This window comes from Sapajus apella, unplaced genomic scaffold (genome assembly GCF_009761245.1).
Source record: "Sapajus apella isolate SASKATOON/1434 unplaced genomic scaffold, GSC_monkey_1.0 scaffold195, whole genome shotgun sequence".
NCBI lineage: Eukaryota > Metazoa > Chordata > Mammalia > Primates > Cebidae > Sapajus > Sapajus apella.
The window spans coordinates 588418-598949 of NW_022437135.1; the positions used below are offsets into that span (position 1 = coordinate 588418).

Here is a 10532-nt window from a genome sequence, read left to right on the forward strand (position 1 = left end):
ACAAAAAAAAAAAAAAAAAAAAAAAAAAAAAAATTAGCCGGGTGTGGTGGCAGGTGCCTATAATCCCAGGTACTCAGGAGGCTAAGACAGGAGAATCCTTGAACCCAAGAAGTGGAGGTTGCTATGAGCTGAGATTGCGCCACTGCACTCAAGCCTGGGCAACACAGTGAGACTGTCTTAAAAAAAAAAAAAAAAAAAAGGTCGTTATTTATCTAAATACAGTAATCAAAACTGGTGTTTATAAATGCTACAAGTTTGGCCTCTAAAGGTGAACCCTGATTCAAACCTGGATTATATGCCTTTAGTACTCTGCTGAACCCCTGGCTACAAGATTTCACCAGACCAACACAGCCTAGAACAAACTGCACTTATTCCAACCCAGATCAAAAAGCCTGTTTACAGTTAACATGATCATATTCTTTAAGAGTTCCAAGAATAAATATAGTCAACCCCTTAAGGACATTTAACTCCACCCCTAAGGAAGAAAATTTGACCTTTAAAAAATAGTTTCTGCTGGGCACAGTGGCTCATGCCTCTAATCCCAGTACTTTGGGAGGCCAAGGTGGGTGGATCACGAGGTCAAGAGATCGAGACCATCCTGGTCAACATGGTGAAACCCTGTCCCTACTAAAAATACAAAAATTAGCTGGGCATGGTGGCATGTGCCTATAGTCCCAGCTACTCGGGAGGCTGAGGCAGGAGAACTGCTTGAACCCAGGAGGCGGAGGTTGCGGTGAGCCGATATCGTGTCATTGCACTCCAGCCTGGGTAACAAGAGCGAAACTCCGTCTCAAAAAAAAAAAAAAATTTTCTTCGACTTTCTCAGAAATTAAGTTTTTCAGAGTCAGGATCCTTTGTAAATTTGATGAAATAAATTACCGTATATACCTCCACGGCAAAAAAGTAAGTATACACAAATATTTTTGTACAGTGGAGAAATCAGAGAATTCAGGATTTATTAAGCATCTACTATGGGCTTGGTGCTTGGTCTATTTACTGATGAGAATATAGTAAACAAAACAGTGTCCTCATGGAGCTTTCACGTAGTATGAAAGTTACAGGAAATAGACAAGATTCCTTCTTTCAATTTTACGTAAAGAAAAAAGTAGGCCAGTGTAATGCTTATAATCCCAGCATTTTGGAGGCCAAGGCCAGTGGATCACCAGGGATTGGGAGTTCAAGACCAGCCCAGCCAACATGGCAAAACCCCACCAGCACTAGAAATACAAAACAATTAGCCAGGCGTGGTGGCACACACCTGTTGTCCCAGCTACTGGAGAGACTAAGACAGGAGAATCACTTGAACTAAGAAGGCAGAGGTTGCAGTGAGCTGAGACCATGCCACTGCACTCCAGCCTGGGCGACAGAGCAAGACTCCGTTTCAAAAAAAAAAAAAAATTGATCTAGATTCCAAGGAACTACAACTTACACTAGTTTTTCCTACGGAAACCTTAGTCTCCAATGTATTACGACAAGGAGGCAAGAAAACGAACAAGAGGGAGAGAACTAGGACTATGACCACTAAGAGTATATGGAGGGCATTTTACTTTTCCACTGCATCAAACTTTTCTTCTTTTTTTCGAGACAGAGTCTCACTCCATTGCCAGGCTGGAGTACAGTGGCCTGAGCCTGGCTCACTGCAACTTCTGCCCCCCGGGGTTCAAGCAATTCTCCTGCCTCAGCCTCCCAAGTAGCTGGGACTACAGGCACACGCCACCACACCCAGCTAATTTTTGTATTTTTTTTTTTTTTTAGTAGAGACAGAGTTTCACCATGTTGGCCAGGATGGTCTCGATCTCTTGACATGGTGATTCACCTGCTCAGCCTCCCAAAGTGTTGGGATTACACGCGTGAACCACAGCGCCTGGCCATCAAACTTTTCTTCTATTGAAAACCAAGAAGCAGTGAAAAAGGTTTTTAAAAAAACTCTTATTGTTCTGTAAGAATATTCTATTTCTTAAACTTCTCCACAGACACTATTTTTTTTATCACTATTTCCCCTTAGGGATTAGCACGAGAACCATAAAATGAAGAATAAATAGGGATGAAGAAACAGGCACTTCTTAGTGCCTATTAGGTTAAGAATAAAATGAAGACATTTTCAAAAAATGGAAACATCCAAGAAAAAACATTTTCTTCTTTTTTTGAGACAGAGTTTCACTCCTGTTGCCCAGGCTGGAGTGCAGTAGTGCAATCTCGGCTCACTGCAGTCTCCTGGGTTCAAGCAATTCTCCTGCCACAGCCTCCCGAGTAGCTGGGATTACAGGCATGTGCCACAATGCCCAGCTAATTTTGAATTTTTAGTAGAGACGAGGTTTCTCCATGTTGGTCAGGCTGGTCTGGAACTCCCGACCTCAGGTGATCCGCCCACCTCAGCCTCCCAAAGTGCTGGGATTACAGCCATGAGCCACCATGAGCCACCACACTCCGGCTGGGAAAACATTCTATTGCTCATCTCAGAAGACTCATAAGACAGTGAGTATGCTTTAGTAAGAGAATTTTCCGAGCACAGTACTTCAGAAAACCATAGGCTTAGTTCCCTAAACTATGTGCAAATTAAACTGCAGCTTTAAACTTCCTTCTCTGGAAAATCCGCAATGTGACTACTTATTGCAAGGATTCTAGTTTCAGGATATCTATTGACAGGATAAATGGAAACCACTTTTTCTTGTTAGTTATAGGCTTATAAAATGCTACTCTATTCCCCTGGGAATCTTGTGCATTACAAAATTCTTAATACCTACAGACTTGAAGGGATGGCATTCACAAACAAAAAAAACTAAGCAAGTTTCCCAGGACTGATTACACACTTTCAAAACTGATGTGGGTTCACAACTTCCATAACAATTTCTCCCCATAAACTCTGATTGATCTACTAGGGGCCAAACACAGTTAGGCACCGAGGCTCATAAAAAGAGATCCTGCATTTCGCACATTTTTATTTAATTTTATGTTGTAGAGATAACGTCTTGCTCTGTCGCCTAGGATGGACCGCAGTGGGAAGATCATAGCTCACTGCCTCGACCTCCTGGGCTCAAATGCTTCTCCAGCATCGCCCTCCTTAGCACGCGCCACCACGCCCAGCTAATTATTTATTTCTTTTTTTTTTTTTTTTTTTTTTTCCCCGAGTCGGAGTCTTGCTCTGTTGCCCATGCTGGAATGCAATGGCGCCATCTCGGCTCACCACGATCTCCACCTCCCGGGTTCAAGAGATTCTCCTGCCTCAACCTCCTTAGTAGCTGGGACTACAGGGATGCGCCACCACAACCTACTAATTTTGCATTTTTAGTAGAGGCTGGTCTCCAACTCCTGGCCTCGGGTAATCCAACCTCCCTGGCCTCCTAAAGTGCTGGGATTACAAACATGAGCCACAGCGCCCGGCCCCGGCCTGTATTTCACAAATTTTAACATACACATTAGTGGGAGACCAACCATTACAACCCATTACGATAAAGGAGACTCCCCCAAAATAAAGATTAACAGTTCAGGCCAAGCGCTGTGGCTCACGCCTGTAATCCCAACTCTTAGGGAGGCAGAGGCGGGAAGATAGCTTGAGGTCAAGAGTTCGAGAGCTGCCTGGGCAATATGGCGAGACTCTGTTCTCCACAAAAAGGAAAAAAACATAAAGACCAAAAAAAAAAAAAAAAAAAGATTAACAGTTTATAAAAGCCAGGCGCAGTGGCTCACGCCTGTAATCCCAGCACTTTGTGAGGCCTAGGCGGACGGAACACCTGAGGTCAGGAGTTCGAGACCAGCCTGGCCAACATGGTGAAACCTCGCCTCTACTAAAAACACAAAAAATACAAAAATTAGCCGGACGTGGGGCGGGCGCCTGTAATCCCAGCTTCTAGGGAGGCTGAGGCAGGAGAACTGCTTGCACCCGGAAGGCGGAGGTTGCAGTGAGCCGAGATCATTCCACTGCGCTCCAGCCTGGGGCCACAGAGCTGGTGGAAGCAGGTTTCTTTTTCCCGCACGGTTTCTTCCCTATCATCATATGCCTTAAGCACTTCCCTCAGGAGAAAAAAAAGTGACGAGGCTGGTTTCTTTTTTTGAGGCGGCGCGCAGGCAAGCGGGCAGTGCGCGAGACCCGGGCAGAGGTGACAAGGGAGCAGCGGGGCCGATCTCCCTCCTCAGGCCGACCTCTAGGGCCTGGTGACGGGGGGCAAGGGGCCTTCCTGCGGCACCTGGGCGGCTCACGGCCCGCGGCCTCCCCAAGCCGGGCTCCAGCCCACCCTGGACCGGCGCCGCGGCTTCGCGAGACCCAGCCCAGCCCCTCACCTGCTTTTGCACGTCAGCATCGCTGAGAGCCATGGCGAGAGCAACGCTAAGCCGGTGAGCAGCGGGCTGGAGCTGAGGGCTGAAGGGCGAGGTGGGTGGAACGGCAGAGACCGCCCTCGCGCAGAGCTCGGGGTCCTTTATTTTATAACCGCGCTGCCGGTTCCGGCCGGGCGACTGCGCATCCAGCCACATGACCCTTCTTAGCCAATGGGAAGAGAGCGACGTCCAGGAAGTCCCTCCCTGCCGCGGCCTGGGGGGGCGCGCGCTCGGGCGGTTACGCCTGGGGTTCCGCCTACGCAGCTGGCTCGTGACCTGACCTGGGTGTTTTCCTGGGGTCCTGGGTGGGAGGAAGAAAAGATGAGGAGTTCCTCTATCTGAAATCAGTCGAGCTGTTTATAGGAGTACTGATTAGGTATATTGGAGGATGCGCCTTTACTGAACTGTTTCTCATAATTACACAGTGTTATGGGTGTAGGGGAGGAAGATCACAGAGGTCCAATGTCATTTTATTAATGCCAATCAAGGGTACATGATTTTTGGCTGGGTGTGGTGGCCCACGCCTGCAATCCTGGCACTTTGGGGAACCGAGGCGGGTGTATCGCTTGACCTCGAGTTCGAGACCAGCCTGGACAACATACAAACCCAGTCTCGACCAAAAACAAAAAAAAGAGTGGAGGGCGGTATCATGATTTCCGACTCCTTATTCAACCATGATTCCATGGATAAAGTAGGATTTGTAGGTTTCTCCACTCTCAAGTTACTCTTTTAGCCTAAAGCCCACACTTAGGGAGTGGGGAGCTATGCATGACCTCCTTATTAGGGTGATTCAGCTACATAATTTATTTGGAACTTCCCTGAAATAGTCTATATTTTTCAACAGCCTTCCCAGGTCCCATTTAGAGGAATATTAGGGCAGAATCCCCTCCAAACTCATTTGCTTTTTGTTTGGATTTACCTCAAGCCCCCGTTTTTTTCCTCAAACTCCCAAAGGCAAAAACTTTTGAAAATTCCTCTATCTTTAGGATAGACTGACTTCTAATAGTAGAATAAGGGGCCAAATCCCACACCCACTTTTTTCTGGCTTATGTTTTTTTTTCTGGCTTTGATCTGGCTTACGTTTCTAAACCATTTCTCAGCCTATGCAGATCATTTTTATTTATTTATTTGAGACGAAATCTCACTCTGTCACCTAGGCTGGAGTGCAGTGGCGCGATCTCGGCTCACTGCAACCTACACCTCCCAGGTTCAAGCAATTCTCCTGTCTCAGCCTCCCTAGTAGCTGGGATTACAGGCATGCGCTACCACACCTGGCTGATTTTTGTATTTTTAGTAGAGACAGGGTTTTACCACGTTGGCCAGGCTGGTCTCAAACTCCTGGCCTCAGGTGATCCACCCACGCTGGCCTCCCCAAAGTGCTGGGATTACAGGTGTGAGCCACCATGCCCAGCCATGTGTGATAATCTCTCTGATTTTTTTTTTTGAGACCTCATCTCTACAAAAAAACATAAAAAATTATCTAGCTAATTGGTGTTGGCAGGTGCCTGTAGTCACAGGCACATACATGGGAGGCTGAGGTGGGAGGATCAATCACTTGAGCCAAGGAAGTAGAGGTTGCAGTGAGCCAAGATTGGACCACTGCACTCCCGCCTGGGCAACACAGTGAGACCCTGTTTAAAACACAGACACACACACACACGTGGCCTGGCCTTACTCTACCATTTTTTTTTCTTTTTTTTTTTTTTAAGACAGAGTCTCGCTCTGTTGCCAGGCTGGAGTGGTGCAGTTGCTCGATCTCGGCTCACTGCAACCTCCCGGGATCAGGTTATTCTCCTCCCTCAGCCTCCTGAATGGCTGGGACTACAGGCGTATACCACCTTGCCCAGCTAATTTTTGTATTTTTAGTAGAGACGGGGTTTCATCATGTTGGCCAGGATGGTCTCAATCTCTTGACCTTGTGATCCGCCCACCTGGGCCTCCCAAAATGCTGGGATTACAGGCATGAGCCACTGTGCCTGGCTGCAGTTTACTTATTTTTATTTTGAGACATTAGAAAATATGTAAAAACACAAAAAATAATTTAAATATTCCCATGCCATGTACCACTACACAAAATTAACAATTAACATTTGTCACATTTACTTCAAGACTTCATTTGAAAAATAAATCATAGACATAGTTACTACCCCCTTTTGCGACACCTATTCCTCCCCCATGTTAGTTCCTCTTTAAAACTCCATTTTTTGCAGTTTTGCTGATTCACCAATGAACAGGCCAGGTCCTGTCTGAAAAGAATGTGGTAAGCTTTACAGAGATAACCTCTGGAGGGAAAAAGTTGTTATGAGTACATGCAAAAATGAGCAGGTTGGTAGCTTTCCAAATCCAATTTTCTCCTACGCTGTTAGGTCTTGTGGAGACACTTTAAAACATTTTCAGCGAGGTTGCAAAAGAAACTCCACTCCTAGATAAGCCTATTTGTGGCTTCACCAAAATCACTGGCCTAGATTCCTTTCAGGTTAGTCAGAATGAGATCCTTCCCGTGCTCTCACCTACTCCCGGGCTGGTTGACTAGATACGGAGTCAGCTGGTTAAATAAGTGAGCTCTTTAGTTTGCTCAGGAGGACGCAGTGGGAAAGACAAGAAGTAAATTCAATCAGCAGTCTTTCAATGTTGAGCAAATACTTTGAAAAGGAGAAAACAAAATGTAGCCAAAAACCCTAACTCTAATTTAGGTGCCTGCACTTTTTGCCCCTTTCCAGCATTAAGTCCGTTGCCAATTTACAACCCTGTCATGGCTTCCGCTTGCTCCTAAAGCCTTCCATGCTGGCTCTAGATGAGACCACTGGATCTGGCCCTGTGTACTTGCTTGCCCTCATTACCCCTCCTCCCTCTGCAAGCTGCCTCAAAGCTTTACTGGATTCCTTTCTGTTTTTTGAAAACATCAAGTTTTCTGCCTAGGAAGTTCTTTTCTTCCACTTACCCCTTAACTTGTTTTTCATCCTTTAGGTCTCAAAATGTCTTGGGGGAGAGTTTTCCTGGCCACCCTCTTACCTTCTCTATTCCAGCCCCTTGTCTGTTTCAGGACATGCCACCATCTTCAATTGTTTTTGCTTTTTTTCTGTTTTAATGTTTTTCTTTTCTGGTTTTCCAACTAACACGTTAACTTCGCAAGAGGGACCACATCATCTGATTTACTCATCATTGCTTTTGCCAGCATCCAGCACACTGCCTGGTTAATGGCAGGCATTCAATAAACAACTGATCGCCCAGACATCATGGCTGACACCTGTAATCCCAGCACTTCAGGAGCCTGAGGCAGTTGGATCACTTGAGTTTGAGACAAGCTTGGGCAACATAGTGGGACATCTGCCTCTACAAAAAAAAAAAAAAAAAAAAATTAAATAAATTAGCCAGGCATGCTGGTGCACACCTGTAGTCAATGCTACTTGGGAGGATGAGGCCAGAGGATTGCTTGAGCCTGGGAAGTCAAGGCTAGAGTAAGCAATGGAAGTACACTCTGTCTCAAAAGGAAAAAAAAAAAAGAGCAAGAAACAACTGATGAATGGAAATAAATAAAATGAGTAGAGTCTAGCTTAGAGTCTATAACCACACGAGGCTGTAAGCTAGAGATCTGTAAAACCTATTAAAATCTGTCCAAAGCCCCCCCCAAAACTGACCAGGTGCAGTGGCTATGCCTATAATCCCAGAACTTCAGGAGGCCAAGGCAGGAGGATCACTTGAGGCCACGAGTTCAAGACCAGCCTGGACAACATCGCAAAATGCTATCTCTACCAAAAAAAAAAAAAAAAAAAAATTAAATAAGGCCTGGAGTGGTGGCACATGCCTGTAATCCCAGCACTTTGGGAGGCCAACATGGGCGGAGCACAAGGTCAAGAGATCGAGACCATCCTGGCCAACATGATGAAACCCCGTCTCTACTAAAAATACAAAAATTAGCTGGGTGTGATGGCAGGTGCCTGCAATCCCAGCTACTCGGGAGGCTGAGGCAGGAGAATTGCTTGAACCTGGGAGGTGGAGGTTGCAGTGAACCAAGATGGTGCCACTGCACTCCAGCCTGGTGACAGAGTAGGACTCTGTCTCAAAAATAAAATAAAATAAACTCCTCCAGGTTAGATGTGGTGGCTCATGCCTGTAATCCCAGCACTTTGGGAGGCTGAGGCAGGTGGATCACCTGAGGTCAGGGTTCAAAACCAGCCTAGCCAACATGTTGAAACCCCATCTCTACTAATAATACAAAAAATTAGCCGGGTGTGGTGTCGTGCACTTGTAATCCCAGCTACTCAGGAGGCTGAGGCAGGAGAATCACTTGAACCTGGGAGGTGGAGGTTGTAGTGAGCCAAGATTGCACCACTGTACTCCAGCCTGGGTGATAGAGTAAGACTCCGTTTCAAAAACAAAAACAAAAACTCCAAATAACAAAAATTGTTGTGATTAAAGTCAATTTCTATAAAAGAACTATATTATTTTATGCAATTTGCTGAAAAGATGCTCTCTTTCCTTATTGAAATCCCTTAGCACTTCTGTTAAAAATTTGTTAACAATTCTGGGTTTTCTGTTCTGTTCCATTGACTTGTATGTCTAGTCTCAAAAGATACATTTAAAAAAATAAAATAGGCCGGGCGCGGTGGCTCAAGCCTGTAATCCCAGCACTTTGGGAGGCCGAGGCGGGTGGATCACGAGGTCAAGAGATCGAGACCATCCTGGTCAACATGGTGAAACCCCGTCTCTACTAAAAATACAAAAAAATTAGCTGGGCATGGTGGTGTGTGCCTGTAATCCCAGCTACTCAGGAGGCTGAGGCAGGAGAATTGCCTGAACCCAGGAGGCGGAGGTTGTGGTGAGCCGAGATCGCGCCATTGCATTCCAGCCTGGGTAACAAGAGTGAAACTCCGTCTCAAAAAAAAAAATAAATAAAAAATAAATAATAAAATAAAATAAAAAAGGGAAGGCCAGGAGCTTTAGGAGGCCAAGATAGGAGGATTGCTTGACTAGAAGTCTGTGAGCAGCCTGGGCAACAGAGCCAGACCCATCTCTACAGACATTTTTAAAAAATTAGTCACGGCCGGGCGCGGTGGTCATGCCTGTCCCAGCACTTTGGGAAGCTTAGGTAAGGCGGATCACGAGGTCAAGAGACAGAGACCATCCTGGCTACATGGTGAAACCCTGTCTCTACCGAAAATAAAAAATATTAGCTGGGTGTGGTGGCGTGCACCTGTAGTCCCAGTTACTCAGGAGGCTGAGGCAGGAGACTTGCTTGAACCCGGGAGGTGGAGGTTGCAGTGAGCCGAGATCGCACCACTGCACTGCAGCCTGGCGCCTGGTGACAGAGCGAGACTCTGTCTGAAAACAAACAAACAAAAAATTAGTCATGTGTGGCTGGGCGCAGTGGCTCCTGCCTGTAATCACAGCACTTTGGGAGGCCAAGGTGGGCAGATCCTGAAGTCAGGAGATCAAGACCATCGTGGCCGATATGGTGAAACGCTGTTTCTACTAAAAATACAAAGAATTAGCCAAGCATGGGGAATGTGCCTGTAGTCCCAGCTACACGGGAGGCTGAGGCAGGAGAATTCCTTGAACCTAGGAAGCAGAGGTTGCAGTGAGCCAAGATCGTGCCACCACACTCCAGCATGGGCGATAGTGCATGACTCCGTCTCAAAAAAAAAAAAAAATATATATATATATATATACACATACATACATATATATATATATAAATTAGCCAAGTGTGGTGGCACAAGCCTATGGTCCTTGATACTTGGAAGGCTGAGGTGCAACCATTGTGAGCCCAGGAGGTCAAGGATGCAGTCAGGTGTGATTGTACTGCTGCACTCCAGGCTGGCCAACAGAGCAATCCCTTGTCTCTAAAAAAATAAATAAATAAGGCACCTGGTCGCGGTGGCTAAGGCCTGTAATCCCAGCACTTTGGGAGGCCGAGGCGGGCAGATAATGAGGTCAGGAGTTCAGGACCAGACTGGCCAACATGGTGAAACCAAGTCTCGGCTAAAAATACAAAAAATACTAAAAATACAAAAATATAAAAATTATTGCTTTGCTTTTTATACACTGAGATTTGTAGAAAAAAGAAAAAGAAAAAAATACAAAAATTAGCTGGGCATGGTGGCTCGTGCCTGTAATCCCAGCTACTTGGGAGGCTAAGGTAGGAGAATTACTTGAACCGGGACCTGGGAGGCAGAGGTTACAGTGAGCCAAGATTTCACCACTGCACTCCAGCCTGG

The 10532-nt window shown here is 46.1% G+C and overlaps 1 protein-coding gene and 1 long non-coding RNA gene across 2 annotated transcripts in view; one reads left to right on the forward strand and one right to left on the reverse strand.

Moving 5' to 3' along the window:
• Positions 1-2200, forward strand: part of LOC116543775 — a 16028-nt gene extending 13828 nt beyond the window's left edge. Inside the window, exon 3 of the long non-coding RNA XR_004265694.1 lies at positions 2190-2200. This is a non-coding gene — a long non-coding RNA (uncharacterized LOC116543775). The remainder of the gene's footprint in view (positions 1-2189) is intronic.
• ATP6V1E1 (ATPase H+ transporting V1 subunit E1) overlaps positions 1-4462 on the reverse strand; it is a 42731-nt gene extending 38269 nt beyond the window's left edge. The window contains exon 1 of the mRNA XM_032269614.1: positions 4279-4462. Within this exon, the coding sequence (XP_032125505.1) occupies positions 4279-4311 (33 nt within the window). The 5' untranslated portion in view covers positions 4312-4462. The remainder of the gene's footprint in view (positions 1-4278) is intronic.
• Positions 4463-10532: the final 6070 nt, after the last annotated feature.